Here is a 17,001-nt window from a genome sequence, read left to right as displayed (position 1 = left end):
CAGCTAACAGAGTTGTCCTACATTGGGGGGTAGAAAATGCAAGGGGTTTTGATGGCTTTTGTAATGAACTTCTGTTGGAGGGGTTCCCTGGCTAAGCTTAGCAGCATGGATTTTGCCTCTCCTTAGAAAATGGTTCATTCCCAGAAAGGCTGGGAGAAGGACAAGAGGCCTTGCTGATTTCAGAAAAGGGGGAGACAAAAGCGGGAATGAGAAAATAAGGAGGCACACAGAGAGCAGGAAGAACTCTGGTTGGGTGTCCAGAACCCTTTATTACATAAAAACAGAACTGTCTTCAAACAAAATAAAAAACAAAAACAAAAACTGTGAAATGCCCCCCAATGAGTCGGATCACAAGTGACAAAATGATTTGATATTGTCCCTTTCCAGGCAGGAAAAGGGCTCAGTGCCTGTTGCATGCTTTACCTTCAGAAACCACAACTTCCTGATGAATCCACGATCTTCTGCTTTTAGGGCAACACATTTGTAGGAGCAGCGAGCATTCAAAGAGGAAACCAAAGGAAGTCAGCAGTGGCCCGTGGCCATGTAGATATCCCTAGAGAGAGGTCTTTGCAGAACAAGACTCCACTCGGTCCTCCTGGGCCACTTCCATTCTCCAGGATAGGCTGCCTCTTCACCACTCCTGCTTGCCCCTCCTCTCTTTCCTGACCCCACCTGTTGCCCTGTGTTGCTTAGCTGAGACTGTGTGTTTCATTCAGTAGAAAGACTGAGAGTTCAGTCTGCCACTGAACCTCAAGGCATATTCTCTTTTGCATCTTTTATGAGGTGAGAAATGCAATGGTTGGGTATCAGCTGCTGGGAAAGACACATAGGAAGGTGAGTGGCAGTATATTGGGGGGGGAATACCTGCCCTCTCCTTTTACTGTACAGTAAATACAGTGGGACTCTGAACATGACAGTGAGTGGCACACTCTGGGGCCCTTGGCCTGCATACCTGGACGAGCCAGGTAAGCACTGGACAGCCTCATTCTGATGGGGGGGGGGGAAAGAGAGGCACATGCATATTGTGGGAGCTTTGGCCATCAGGCACAGAAGACATTGTAAGGCTTATGGCTGAGGAAAACGGCTGCTGGGCTATAAGAGAATCAGGAGCAAGGGCTTGATGTGGGAGAGTGAAAAAAGATTGCCGAGGATTGCACAGTCACCTCCCTCCCCCCATCTCCTGCATCTGTCTGGATTTCATCCTATTCTTATCACGTGTCTCTGGCTTCTGCTCATCCCCACGCCCTGGCTGGCAGATCTGTGGCTGGCATAGAGGAATGGATCCCCTTGCCTTGTTTTAGAAAGTGGTTGTGGACTTTATACAAAAGTACTTCTGTTATAAATTCAGCTGCTTGCTGGAATAAAAATTAATCTTTGTAATCCTGAGGGTTGCAGCTTCCACTTGTGGCCCTACCTGGCAACTCACTCCACCTTTCCCAGTGCGAACATCTGGAACTGCATGCCACTGGGAATTAGGAGGGATCAGAGAGGACGGTAGTTTCTTTCTCTAAAGACAGAAATCTTGTGCTGAATAATTTGATAAAATGTCACAATAACTCTTGAGCTTCTTGTCAAGTACTCTTCTTAGGGGGCTTGCTTAGCACTCTGGCAATGCTGCAGCCCCTCTTTTTCCGGGCAGTTCCCTCATCTCTTCTGCATCCATGTAGAAGCAGCGCACGACCCCTTGTTGTGACCAGTGGAACAGAACAATCAAAGGAACTACTAGGTACAGATCATAAAGCTGGCCAAGCCCATCTGGAGTTCCCAGCCACAATTCAGCACCTGTTTCTTCTTCTTAAAAATAAGAAACTGTAAACACAACTGTTTAAAATAAGAAACCAATTTTTACAGGTGCACTGGTTCAAATGCCAGGCCTGATTCTCCCACCCCACCCCACTCCCTTGTTTAAAAAAGACTGATAACAAAAGTCCTCATTCCTTGAAGCACATGTAACAAACAGATAGAAAAGATCTGATGCTGGGGATGAGGTTCTCCTTGGAACGTTCATTTGGTTTTGTTTTTCCCTACAGGGCCCTTAGGAAATACCTGAGATGCAGGAGGTGTTCCGTTATTTGATCCACATCTTGTGCCAGGGGCTGCTCTCCATGCTGGGAATGACAGCAGAATCCCCAACCCTCCCCCTCCCCCAAGAAAACATGAGCAAATGCGGAGTTCAGAAGGGCCCCATCATGTGTCCAAGATCTCCCGGGTAGGAGATTGCTCATGAGAGATGCCTTGGGTACTGTGGACAGTTTGGTTGTGGGACACAGAGTTCTGCTGCAACTCAAGTGCAATAGCATTTTGTGGGAATTCCTTCACTTGCTTCTTGTACTCAAGGAAAGTGCAGGCCTTGGTGGCAATGGCGATGATGTTCTTGCCAATAAAGATGGTGGAGACCCTGCTGTCTTGGAACAGGACCATGTTAATCGCCCGGATGAATATGGTGACAATGTTGATGGTCACCAGGCTCAGGACAGGGTAGAGCATCATTTTCTGGGGAGCTATGTGCTCGCCTTGCATGCTAATCTCACTGAGAGAAACACAAGGCAGGATCAGGAGCAGAATGTAGCAATAGAAGAACATGAGCCCTTCTGCCCAGATGGGTAACCCAGTCTTGTTTGGCTCCCACAAATTGGCCTGGATGTCCAAAATATCCAGCAGGTCTAAGGCCACCCAGAAGAGACGCCCTCGCAAATCCTCTTTCTTCCGGAAGGTGCGTATATATTCCATGCTATCCAAGGCCACAAGCACCAGATACAGCCCTGGTACACAGATGGAGAGAAGCAAGGTCAGAGCCTTTCTGGCGACAGTCTCCAGGTTCCTTTTATCAGCCTTGTAGTTTTGGAATATAAAATACAGTTTGATTTCCAGCACAAAGATGTAGAGGAACCAAAGGATCATCGCATAGCCACGCTTGGCTGTCTTCACCTCAGCCCCCACCCAGACAGCTACATAGCGCAGCACGATCAGAAAGCAGATGTCTCCCACCAATACGATGATGCAGACACCAATCTTCCGGGGGCCTTGGTTTTGCTCCACAAGATATGCATCCATGAATGCCATGCTGGTCATGATAACAATAGTGGTGAGACATACATGTCGCTTGTCTGGGGGTGGAAGCACCATGTTTAGATGATCAAACCTCCTACCTTCTTCTTCTGGCCTCCTTGTGTTGTTACAAGTGCAGGCCTACATTTGTCACTGATGGTTCCCAGCCATTGGGTATCAGTACTCCTTAGTTAATAAACAAGATCAGACAGGAAGATGACCCAGATATTTCATGTAATAATCTCAGGCTCCTGTAGCCCAGAAGCAAACTTAGCACAATCAACCATCCAGAAAACTTGAATGTCTCTGGAGCAGGATTCCTACATAGAAGATCCTCAGACAAATCCTCCAGAGCAATCCACTGGAGTTCCCTTCTGCCGAAGGCTATTCTCAATGTCTTTGACAGTATATTGGATAAAGCCTCTCTCTTTCTTTCAGCTATGATTGTCTTTCTTGTTAATTTCCTTCTTGGGTGATGGTGAAGGCTGACCTGTTAGTCACCTGTCTTTTGGACTCTCAGGCAGCAGTTCATGCAGATACTTGATAATCATAAAAATCATCAGGCAGCCAGATCAGGGTGATAGAGGAAGATCAGGTTGAAATGTGTTACTTCCCCAAATGATAACTGATTCAGCTGCAGCTGGAGGCAGGACTGGCATCTGCCCAGAGTAGCCTTTCTCTAGGGACTCCTTCTGCATCTTCTGCCACAAACTTATCTGGAGCAGGATCCATAGTGAACAAGGCTTGCATTTTCAAGTGAGAGTTCTCCTTATCCACAGTCTCCTTCCTGGTGACATCAACTCTGATCTGGAAAAGACAAAAGAAAAGTCAGTCTGCATATCCCTCCTGTTGTTCATCAGTGCATTTGAGACTGCAGTTCTCTTTAGTGACTTATCTTGTGCTTTTTGGGGCTGGTGGTTTGTTTTGCTTTGATCTGAGGAGTGGTAAGCAGATTCCTACACTCTGATTATACTCTTGAGACAAGAAGTGGAGAATGCTTGCATTTAAAGGAGATGTCTGAGGTATTCTTCTAGAAGGACCTGGGACAGGAGTAATAGCAGGTTTTAGTGGATGGATTAACAGCAGATCTTTCAGTTACAGGTTATCTCATTCCTGTAATTAAGTTACTTTGGGGGTGAAGTACAACAAAGGCACATTTTAAAAGCAGTACAATGAATGGTATCAAAATTACTTTATTGATGTACTCAGTAACAGTTCTGCTAGTTGTTCAACAATGATTATGGCACTGTATGGCAGTGGTGAACAGTACAGTCTTGTCATCTTCCAGCACCTGCTGTCTAAGAAGACTGCTTCATTCTGCTTAATGACAGACCTAAAAGCTTGAGGCTGAGACAAAAATGACAACATGGCAAAACATACCTAGAGTTGGATTCAGACTTAGTTCTGATTATAATGAAAGGGGATAATGTTAATCAAATCCCAAATGGCTTTAGGAAGTAGCAGGAATTATCATCCTGATTGACATTTAGCCGAGCCACATGTTGCATGAGTGCCTCACCTGAGAAGTCTATCAGAAGGCACATTTTTGTTAGTGTTATTTTATGAAAATGTAACTCAGATTGGATGCTGTAAAGAAACTGGAAAGGAGGGGATGATAGGTTCCAGGCAGTCCATTAAATCGAGACTTATATTGACTGTGAAAAGGCAGGTGGGAGGTGAAAGGAAGAGAAGCAACTGACTGATTGCCCATTGGTCGAGGAGATTGGAATATTATCTTGCTGTGGAGGAATGTCAAAGATTATAAAACATCCTTTCTACCTAGGGAAATAATAATGATAATAATGATCATGATAATAATCATTATCATGATCATTATTATTATTATGGAAATAAATGTGGAAAAGCCCAACCGGACATAACCAAAATGCCCCATGGATTAAAGACATTTGTAAAGAAACTCAAGGAAAACAAATGGATGATATTGTAATAGCAACTGAAATGATTAAGAGGCAAGTAAAGGATCTGAAAAATTGTAGTGCACCTGGTCCAGATGAGCTGCATAGATTTTGGTTAAAGCATCTATCAAGCCTCCATCAATGTATAGCAGTGCAATTTAACCACTTCAAAATTCTACAACTGAAGACTGAATGAAAGGCTGCACATTTCTGATAATAAAAGATCGTCAAAAGGGCAATGAACCCATTAATTATTGACCAATTACATGCCTTCCAACAATGTTCAAGCTCCTCACAGGACTACTTGCAAGATCTATATATAAATACTTAACTGAAAACTCCCTATATCCAACTGAACAGAAAGGGAACTTTAAGATCAACTGCTTATTGATAAAATTATACTAAAGAATGCAAAAAGATGAAAAACAAACCTTAATATGGCCTGGATAGACTATAAAAAGGTGTTTGTCTCATTACCACACAGCTGGATTAACACATGCCTAAAAATGTTTGGGATTAGTAAAAGCATACAGAAGTTCCTCAAGAAAAACATGGAAAAATGCAAAACCATCTTAATGGCCCATGGTGAAGAAATTGGGGAAGTTAACATCTAAAGAGGAATGTTTCAGGGGGATTCTTTGTCACCACTGCTGCTTAACATCTCACTAATCCCCATGTCAATAATTTTAAATAAAACTGGATTGGGCTACCATATTTCACAAGAAGATGGAAAAAATCAATCATCTCTTATACGTGGATGACCTAAAACTATTTGCAAAAAGTTCCACAGAGATAGAATCACTGCTAAACACAGTGCAAATATTTAGTGAAGATATCCAAATGAAATTTGGAATTGACAAATGTGCAGCTCTGTCTATACACTGTGGCAAGATCCAAAATCTAGATGGAATTGAGTTTAAAATGGCAATATTATAAAATCACTCTCAAGTAATGAAAATTATAAATACCTTGGAATACTAGGAGCAGACAACATCGTGCACACAAAAGTTAAAGAACTGACAGAAAGAGAATATATCAAAAGATTGGGGACAATTTTAAAATCTAAATTAAATGGGAAGAAAACAATCAAAGCCATAAACACATGGGCCATTCCAGTAATAAGATACCCAACTGGAAAAATAGATTGGATTCAAAATGAGCTAGAAGAATTGGATCAAAAAACATAAAAACTAATGAACATGCATCACACACTACATCCAAAAAGTGATGTGGACAGATTATATTTACCACAAAAAATTGGAGGCTGTGGATTACAGCAAATAGAGCAGGTAGACGAGGAAGAAAAAAAGCCTAAATGATTAAATCAGTACAGAGAAAAATTACTGTAAGCAGTGAAAATGGAGAATATTTTGAAAACAATAGAAACAAAGGCTCAATATAAGAAACAACAATTTGAAAAGAAATTAAACAGCTGGAAAAAAATAAGCCACTACATGGATAACACCCGAGAAATATTGATGGAAAGCATGATCATAATTCAGCATGGTCATGGCTAAAACTGGGGACGATTAAGAAATAAACAGAAGACTTGATTTTTGCTGCACAAGAACAAACACTCCAAACCAACATGATGAAAGCTAAGATCCAAGGAGTTAGTGCTAACAGAAAATGTCAACTCTGCCAAGAAAAAGATGAAACTATGTTACACCTCATTTGTGAATGGCCAAAGACTGCACAAACAGATTAGAAAGTTAGATATGATAGAGTGTCAAAGTTAGTGTACTGGTCATTATGCAAAAAATATAACTTGCCATCCTCCAAAAACCCATGGAAACATCAGGTAGAGAAGGTGTCAGAAAATGAGAAAGTGAAAATCTTGTGGGATTTCTGAATCCAAATGGACAGACACCTTGAACACAACATACCAGATTTAGTAGTAATAGAATGAAGAAATGTCCGGATCATTGACAGTGCAATTCCACAGGAGACCAGAGTTGAAAATAAAGAATTGGAAAAACGAATGAAGTACAGAGACCTAGCAATTGAAACATCTCGTTTGGAGACGAAACACACTTCAGTGTTCCCCATAGTAATTGGGGCTTTAAGAACAACAGAAAAAATTTTTAACACAGTATTATAAGCTGTTGCAGATCTCAGAAATAATACCATCAGAGCTACAAAAATGCCAATATTAAGAACAGCATACATATTGCACCGGTATTTAACACATACTTAGGTTTTTTGTTAAAACTTGTGTCTGTTATATAATACCAGTCAATGTTTTTATAATTTTGATTGACTGTTCCTGGTTTTTAAAAATAATAATAATAGTGTGTCATCAAGTTGATTCCAATGTATATTGACTCTTTCCAGGGTTTCCTAGGTAGAGGGTACTCAGAAGTACTTCCCTCTATTCCCTTCCTCTGGGGCCACCCTGGGACTGTGCAGCTTCCCGAAGGCTACACAGGCCGGCTCTTCTTGTAGGAGGCACAGTGAGCACTGACATCAGCTGAAAATATCTGATTGCAGCTGACGAGGGAGGAGAAGGAATAAGCAAAGTTAATTTAACACAAATTACCTCCTTCCAGAAGGTTCACAAGAACTTGGAATGTGATTGTAGAAATGTGGGGAAGGATCTGGAATGTGGATGATGGGTATAAAACAGGAAAGAACAAGGTGTGATTAGTCAGGTTTCTCTAAGAAATCACTGAGCTCCCGTGGGATTTGCTATGTCGTCTGTGCATGTTCTGGATCTATGCCGAATTGTAAGCATGGAGCATAGAGAAGCCAGTTTTTTTGTTATTTTCTCTGGGAACGCTTCTCAAATTGCCTAGCCTCCAGTTCCTCCTATTTTAAATTTCTGAGTTGTTTTGAAACCTATTTGAAGTTTTATATCTCCTTTTGTTCTTTTATAACCATTTTTTTTCTGAAAAAAATATATTTCCATTGTTTGGTCACTTGGAATAATGGGGGTTGGTGGTATTGAAGAAAGGGTCTTACCTCATGTTTTTTTTTTTTAAGTATTTGTGAGTGTGTTTTAAGTATTTCTATTTCACCAGTTTGGTGTGAAAGTCAAAGTGGACAATTTTGTGCATTTTAAAAATTCTCCTTGTAACACTGAAACGTTTGTAGACCAGAGTGTTCAAAAGGGGGTGGGGGTTTAATAAGAAGATCACCCTAGCCCGTAGCACCTGATCTTCCTGGACTGTGTCTGCACCAAAGAATTTGATGGCAGGGTGGTGGAGTGGTTATGTCAGCCTCTCCGTCCCCAGCTGGAATCCTTGACAGATGCCAGAAACATTTAATTTAAACTAACTGGAAGTTTCATACCAAATCTCCTTTGAGCTACTTTTGGCCTGGGGAAGACTTTTGATACCTTCGGATGAGAGGGGAGGCTTTAATAGTATAAAATCACCACTGAATTGCCACCAGTAGAACTGGGGCTTCCAGCAGCAGTACCTAGTTCATTATTGCCAGAAGACTGATGTTGGGAGCTAGGAAAACAGATTGGGATATTGCCCCCTTCCTATGCCTATGTGGCTTTCTCTTGCAGCAACTTGCCATGCAGTGCCAAAATGTTGGACCAGATGGATCATTCATTTCACTCAGAGTGCAGTTCTTGTGCTTTTATTCCTTTCCCAGGCAGCAAGTAAAGGCCTCTGAGGCAATCAAGAATTCTTGGCAATTGCTCTGATCAGAGATACAGGCTAGCTCACTTTACATCTTTAGGGGTTCCACTCTTGTTTTGCGTGAAAGTGTTTGTTTGTTGACTTAAATCCCAGATGAGTCTGCAAAGGCACCAAGCGTGAATGTTGGCTTTCTTACTGAGTCTGGTTTAAGCAAGAAATGGTCCAGCCACAAGGAGGGTTCCCAGAATTAATACAGTAAATGAGCACTGGCCACAGAAATGTGCTGAGTCAAATTAGTACATGAATCCATGAATCCATAGATACATATGTAGGTACATAAATGTATCTGGATGATTAATTTATTTCAAAATCTGTCAAATTATTTTAAAAATTAAACAGTTCTACTTCTATACCATTCTATTGATTGCTCTTGTTCTTTACTGATAAGTATGTATTGCAGTATTAATAACAATTTGTAGTACACAACAATGTACAGACTTAGGCAAAATCAGGTCCTGTCATCCAGAGGGATGAATTGGCCTTTCCTCTTATAACACCTGACAAGGCAGCACTCGGCAACAGTGGTTTCTCTTGTATTTAGAACTGATGTTTCCCCAAATGATGAAACTAATCTGTTTGCAGGTGCTTTCCCCCATCTTGGTATTTTGCATTCTGGCCTCTTTGTTCTGTGACTGGTCTGTGAAATGTAAACACAGGCCTAATTTGCCAGTGTTTGCCTATGAAAGGGGGAAAAACAGGCTTCTCCTCTAGTTTGACCTCTTGATGGCCTCCTGCAGACACTTTAGACTGCTTTTGACCCCATTAAAAAAAGCCCAAATCAGCAACACTGATTTCAAGCCCTACTATGCATGCAGATTCAAGCCCAATGAGGCTGGCATTAAAGGATCATTTGGTTGGTTTCTTACATCTCCTCTGCCCCCCAATGAGCAAGGACACCAGGCTTCCAAATAATAGGATCTGTTGGCCTTCCCCCAAGTTGATACGTTTTCCTTCATGGCTTAGCTGGAGAAAATCCAACTAGCTAATTACAAATTACTGGCCAAAATCCAATTGTATACAGTATCTTTGGGCCTCAGAACCTAAAATGGGATAGGAAGCTTTTAATTGGTTTAAGCTAAACGTTTCTGGCACCCCATCTGAGATGCAATGGGAACGAAGGTACGCAACAGAATTTTGCCTGCTATGTAATACTACTTAGTTTCTTTTCTGAATAACAGGTTATATTGCAACAATAACTCAACATTGTTACTGTAACTTTTAGCATTAGCTACAGGACTATGGTCTCACTAGAGCAGCGATCCCCAACCTTCCTCAGCCTCTGAGGAAGGTGGGGCACCCCCGCACTCGTGTGGGTGCGTGCGGGTGCATGCGCTCTCTCGGGCGCATGCGTGAAGCAGTGGGGGAGCGCTCATGCCAGCCCTGGCATGCACGTATGTGTGCAAAGCAGCTGTGGGGAGGGGAGTGTGTGCGGCAGGGCTGTCTCCATGGCCCAGTCCAGCTCATGTCATGGACCGGCACTGGGCCGCTGACCGGGGGGGTTGACGACCCCTGCACTAGAGGATTGTGCCCTTCATGCTGTTGTGTTCAGATTTCTTTTATGGTAACTAATATTTTATTTATTTTATTTTATTTTATTTTATTTAACTTATATGCCTCCCACTCTACCCAAAGGTCTGTGGGTGGCTTACAACAATTAAAATACAATAAAAAAGATAAAACAATTAAAATATATACTTTAAAAATTGCCATCAGGACCGACAGATGATATTATTTCAATTAAAAGCCTTCTGGAACAGGAAGGTTTTGACTTGGTGCTGTAATGGCATCAGCGTTGGCGCCAGATGAATCTCAGTCGAGAGGGCATTCCATAGTCTGGGGGGAGCTGCCGAAAAGGCCCTTCATCTACAAGCCATCCCTGGCTAGATCTTAACTGCCAGGTAGGTTCATATGGAAGGAGGCGATCCTTCAGGTATTCAGGGCCCAAGCCATTTAGGGCTTTATATGTTAAAAAAAACCCAATACTCTGAATTGGGCCCGGACAGCAACTGGTAGCCAATATAGTTTAAACAGAATCAGCTTGATATGTCCCCTAGTGGCCCCACCACTCACCAGCCGTGCAGCTCGGTTCTGGACCAGTTGCAGTAGCTGGACCGTCTTCAAAGGCAGCCCCACGTAAAGCGCATTGCAGTAATCTATACGAGATGTTATCAGTGCATGTGTAACTGTTATGAGACTTCACTCATCCAGGTAGGGCCGTAGCTGGTACAATTTCCGCAGCTGAAGGAAGGCACCCCTGGCCACCGGATCCACCTTGGCTTCCAGAGTTAGACTGGGGTCCAGGAGCACCACTAGGCTGTGGACCCTGTCCCTTCGGGGGAGTGTAACCCCATTCAGGGCAGGAATATGGACCCCCAGCCTGTCCGGCAAAGCACCCACTAACAGCACTTCCGTCTTGTCTGGACTGAATTTCAATTTATTAACCCTCATCCAGTCCACTATCAGGTCCAGACACAAGTTCAGCACAGAAACTGCCTCACCTGGATTGGTGGAAAATGAGAGGTAGAGCAGAGTATCATCAGCCTATTGCTGACTCCTCAGTCCAAACCTCCTGATGACCTCTCCCAGCGGTTTCATGTAGATGTTAAACAGCATGGGGGACAGTATCGAGCCCTGAGGAACTCTGTGACATAAACGTCATGAGGCAGAGCAACTGTCCCCCAGCACCACCCTCTGGACACGGTCAGCCAGGAAGGAGCAGAACCACCGTAAAGCGGTGCCCCCAACTCCCAACCCAGCCAGCCTATTCAGAAGGACACCATGGTTGATGGTGTGATGGTGTCGAAAGCCACTGAGAGGTCCAGGAGTATCAACAGGGTCACATTCCCCTTGTCTCTCTCCCGGCAAAGGTCATCATAGAGGGTTACCAAGGCAGACTCTGTACCAAAACCTGGACTGAAACCTGATTGAAATGGATCCAGAAAATCCATTTCATCCTGCAGCGCCTGGAGTTGCCCGACCACAACCTACTCCAACACTTTGCCCAAGTAAGGGAGGTTTGCCACTGGTTGGTAGTTAACCACCAGCCTTGGGGCCAGGTAAGGCTTTTTAAGGGAGTGGTCGAATTACCGCCTCTTTCAAGGTGGTAGGGACCACTTCCTTTCTCAAAGAGGCGTTCATGGCCTCCTGGACCCAAGTGCGAACCCCCTTGGCAGAGCTTCCAATTAGCCAAGATGGGCAAGGTTCGAGTGGAGTGGCGGTAGAACGGACAGATCCAAGCACCCTGTCCACATCCTCAGGTCTCAACAATTGAAACTCACCCATTAATACTTGACCTAAGCACGGCACACTGGACACATCCTCTGATTTTGCAGTAACAGTGGAGTCCAACCCACTGTGAATCTGAGTGGTTTTTCCCTCAAAATTAATGGCAAACTCATCATAGCGAGCTGATGAGCAGTCCGGAACCTCCACCGGATTTCCCAGTTGAAGAAGATCCTGAACCACCCGAAACAGCTTTGCTAGACGACGTGCTGAGGAAGCAATATGGCTGGAGAAATATTGCTGTTTCGCCAGCCGTATTGCCACGAAATAGGCCCGATAATGGGCTCTAAGTCATGTTTGATCAGACTCTCAATGGGACGTCCTCCACCTGTGCTCCAGCCATCTCCCCTCTCGCTTCATCGCCCACAGTTCAGAAGTATATCAAGGAGCTGTCTGGGCTCTGCGTGCAGGGAGAGGGCACTTGGGAGCAATCATGTCAACCCCTTGGGTCATCCCCCTATTCCATAGGGTGACCAGAGCTTCGACAGGAGCGCCGACCATATCAGACAGATAATCTCCCATAGCATTCAGGAAACCATCCGGATCCATTAGTCTCCGATGGCGGATCATCTTAATAGATCCCCCACCCTTGTAGAGGGGAGAAGCTAATAGACTAAATTTAATATAATAGTAAACATTTCAATTACTTTTGAGAAACAGGAAAGTAAACAATAGCTCTTTACTTTCTTGGTCTTGGAACAGTAACAGAAATAAATTACTTTTTGAAGATAGGGGCTTAGCTGACTCTATTTAGTGGTAGGCTGATATTTACCGAAAGCAGTAGTTCCCAATCTTGGGTAACCCAGATATTCTTGGACTGCAGTTCCCATAAGCCTTCACCATCAGCTGTGCTGGCTGGATTTTCTGGGCATTGCAATCCAAGAACATCTGAGTCACCCAAGGTTGGGAACGACTGGCCTAGAGAACAGTAGTTCTCAAAAAGACTCAGAGCATATATTGTGTACTATAGGTGAGCAATTATGCAGCCTGTGTGCTTCATGAGACCCCATCCATCTTAGCGATTTCTAACAGTCCCATGCCTTTGCTGCCACCATCCAAGGTTTAGCTTTGCACTTCCCTTTCAGTCAATTCCCTCTGCAGTTAAAGAGACCCTTCCGAGCACTTCAAACCCCTGTTTGTGAGCACAGCAGCTATAAAGAGGCTCTTTATCTTTGGAATTTGTGGCTTGTTGAGCATTTTACATGTTTTAAGTGTCCCAATGCTACCCTCCCAGCCTGCCTCCAAAAGACAGATTAGTCCATTGCACGTCACCTGTGAATATTTTGGGGAAAGGAAAGAGGAGCACATCTTTAATTGGTAAATGGGATGGAAGCAGGGGAAAAGTTGCAAATCTCATCCTGTGTGGCATGGATTCACTTCCAATGCAGCAAGACAGCAGCAATACCACATTCAGCTTTATGGGGTTCGGTTTTTCATTTGTTTTGTTTTGTTTCGGCTCTCTGTCCTCTGTTTCTCCACAGGTGGTGGTGGGTCTATCTAGAAGTTCTCACCAACTGAGATAGGAACTGACAAGAAGGGGAGTGGATCTCTCTGTCTTAGGGATGGAGCTGAAAGAAACAAGCACAGGTGGTCATAGATGTGAATCCCATCCAGAGCATTGCTCAGCATGCAGAGAAATCCCATGCCAAAGGAAAACATATGGGGACACACACCCGGTTTAGAGAGAACCTTATGCTGGCTCAATGGTGACTGGAAAGTACTTTTTTGCTGCCGTCCACTACCAAGGAACAGGTACTAAAATGAATTCAAACTTCTGTTTGGTCATACGCAACAATTTCATTTCTCCATATGCTCCAAACTTACTTTAGCTTTAAAATTTAACTATACTGTTTGAAAATAAAATGGCTAGTTGGGAGGAGCTCTGCCACAAAACTAGAGAAACTCCACTCATATTTTTTGGCTAGTCAGTTTTGAAAATATTTTTAAAAGAAATTCTGCTTTTCTAAAAAGTTTGCTTTAAATATGAAACAGAAGGCAGACAAATTAGAAAGATTTTTTAAAAAGAAAAAAACCCCAATAAGATTGTTAACAACATTCCGTTCATGTCCTGAGTTGACCAGAGCTGATTTGTACTGCACCCTGGAAGTTAAATCACTGTTGTTCACACATACATTTTTAATTATCCTAGGAAGCTACATTTTCAAGTTGTCCACACAACAGAGAGCCCCCCTTCTCCCCTTACCCTTCTTTGTCTTTATTGCCACTTTTTTTTCCACTGGCATTCAAATTCCTTCTCTCCCCATGGCCATCCCCCATGTTTAGTGTTATAGCACTGAACTACGAGAAAAATATTTTTAAAACACAATTAACAAATTGCATTGCAGCTGTAGCCCTTAACCAGTGTGAGCAGAAGGCAGAATATGGTTTGCAACCCATCCACCCATCACTATGTCCCACTCTACATATCACCAGTTATATCATCTGGAAACACTGAATACAACCACAAAGGGCAGATATAGATGATCACATAAGTCAAAAGCAAAACAAAATACTGTAATGTGAGCAGGAATATTACCAAAACAAACAAACAACAAGAAAATCTTCACAAATCCTGCCAGCCAAGCACATACCAAAAACATACCATATGCTCATGGGGTCTGTTCAGGTGTATTCATAATAAGTACTAATATCAGCTTGTCTGTCAAAGTAAGTGAGACACTGAAGGAGTGGTTTTACCAGTTCCATTCCTCCAGTGAATTTCCATGGCTGAGCAGGGGTTCTAACCCTGCTCTCCAGAGTCCTAGTTCATCACTCTATCCACTGCACCAGTGGTCCCCAACCTTGGGCCTCCAGTTGAACTACAACTCCCAGAAGCCTTCACCACCACCTCTGTTGGCCAGGATTTCTGGGAGTTGAAGTCCAAGAACATCTGGGGGCCCAAGGTTGGGGACCACTGGACTACACCACACTGGGAGAATATCGAAAAAGAAAAAAAAACAGTGAGGAACACAACACAAACATCAGGAAAAACATCTGTCTAGTCACTGTTAACTTCATCTAAGTAGTTATATTTCCCAGCAATAAAGATAAAGTAAGCCAATTCCAAGTTCATCAGACATACCAATACCAAAAACAAATTTGGGTAGCTCATGGAGAAATATGAGACCCTTGGTTTATTCTTAATTAGACATTTCCACATAAATCCATGGGATTATGAAGGAATAACTCTAGTTTGAGAAATATTAGAAATTTTAACACACACAATAAACTCGGAACACATGTTGTCAAACAAATCTGCTTTTTTCTGACTTCTTAGTGATGGTCTGATGTAGGCTACTTGGCAAGCACTATCCCGATTCCTGATCATACCACTTATAACAGGGCAATTCCCTTATGACATCATCTTCCAAAGACTTGCTGTATGTGGGCACTCCAACCATATATACAAATGAAGATTGCATGGAAGACAAAGGAGTTGGGTACAGTTTATTAGCTTAATAGAGCTTTGCAGGGCTGTCAAGGGGATGTGATGCAAATATAGGACTTTGTCAAAAATGTGTTAGTCCATGAGATTTTACAAAAAATGTTAACCTGTACAATTGCATATGAACCTGAACTGTTTTTGTTGAATATAATACCAGATTCAATAGAAAAAGAAAAAAGAAATTTGATCACACATGTAACTACAGTAGCAAGAATTTTATATGCCAAATACTGGAAAAAAGAGGAGACTCCAGCAATCCAGGAGTTAATAGAATTTTTTTTTTGAAGCAGCAGAGATGGATATTTTAACTGAAGTATTAAAAGACAAAGAAATTGTTGTGGCTTGAAAAAAATGGGAATATTTGTATTTTTGGATGAGAGATGAGAATATGAATGGGCTAAAATTATGAAAAAAAGAAGACAAGATGTAATTGTAGATCTTAAAGGCTTAGAAAAAATGGCAAGATTAGGGTGAAGTAAGCTTAGTAAGAAAACATATTGGTAAAAGTAATAATGATATACATATATTGTTCTCTACCACATTCTGTATTTTTAAATTTACCTCAGTAAAGGTAAAGGTAAAGGTTCCCCTTAACATTTAGTCCAGTCGTGTCCATCCCTAGGGCACGGTGCTCATCCCCGTTTCCAAGCCATAGAGCCAGCGTTTGTCCAAAGACACTTTCCATGGTCATGTGGCCAGTGCAACTAGACACCGAACGCTGTTACCTTCCCGCTGAGGTGGTACCTGTTTATCTACTTGCACTTTTACATGCTTTTGAACTGCTAGGTTTGCTGGAGCTGGGACAAGCGACGGGAGCTCACTCCGTCGCATGGATTCAATCTTATGATGGCCGGTCTTCTGACCTTGCAGCACAGAGGCTTCTGCGGTTTAACTCACAGCACCACCACGTCCCCTTACCCGAGTACCTTGTTTCAAACCCCCTTCTCTATGATTGTCCCTGACCCAACTGAAAATGAATAAATAAAAAAATGTGTTAGCTTCTGCACCCCAGTCCACCCCTTGTTACACTGAGCAATTCTGCCTGAAAATGTGGTAAAAATCTCAGTAAAAGTAGGATCAGTAAGAGATGGAGGCATTACTGAGGTCATTGCAAGGTCTAAGAAAGGAAGATGTTCTAGGAACCAGCAATGGAAGAACCAAATAAGGTCAACGGTGATACTCCAAACCAGAGTTACAACTGGCTTTTTTCTTCCCACACACTTAGCAAGCATGGTGTTTTAATACCAAATACCTCCTAATGAATTCAATGAATCGGGGGGGGGAAGACCCTTAGTCCCCACCAGCTGAGACCCTATTGATTATGGCAGCAATCAACTAGGCAAAAGGGCAAAGAGTACTAAGAATCTTTGCAAAAGAAATGGCTGCTGAAGGTGGAAGGCAAGGTTGGCAGTTGCTACATATGAGGTTGATGAATAAAAGTAAAAAAAATGGAAGAGGTAAAGGACAAAGCGAAAACAATGAATTGGGTCACTAAAATTGGCTTATTTTAGGAGAAAATGTGAATGTTATATAACATTCAATTCTGGAAAGTTTATAATATAAAGGAGAAGGAGCAGATGATAAATATATAAAAGGTGAAGGCTTCATGATACACAAGAAAATAAAACAAAATATAAAAACATATGATGCCACCTCAAAG

The 17,001-nt window shown here is 42.6% G+C and overlaps 1 protein-coding gene across 1 annotated transcript in view; it reads right to left on the bottom strand.

The window, feature by feature from the left end:
- Positions 1–240: 240 nt before the first annotated feature.
- TMEM121 (transmembrane protein 121) overlaps positions 241–17,001 on the bottom strand; it is a 36,738-nt gene continuing 19,977 nt past the window's right edge. Inside the window, exon 2 of the mRNA XM_072998275.2 lies at positions 241–3,855. Coding sequence (XP_072854376.1) covers positions 2,188–3,126 — 939 coding nt within the window. The 5' untranslated portion in view covers positions 3,127–3,855 and the 3' untranslated portion in view covers positions 241–2,187. The remainder of the gene's footprint in view (positions 3,856–17,001) is intronic.

This window comes from Pogona vitticeps, chromosome 4, assembly GCF_051106095.1.
Source record: "Pogona vitticeps strain Pit_001003342236 chromosome 4, PviZW2.1, whole genome shotgun sequence".
Taxonomy (NCBI): Eukaryota; Metazoa; Chordata; class Lepidosauria; order Squamata; family Agamidae; genus Pogona; species Pogona vitticeps.
Note: the sequence above shows the minus strand (reverse complement) of the source record. Positions and strands in the feature narration are given on the sequence as shown.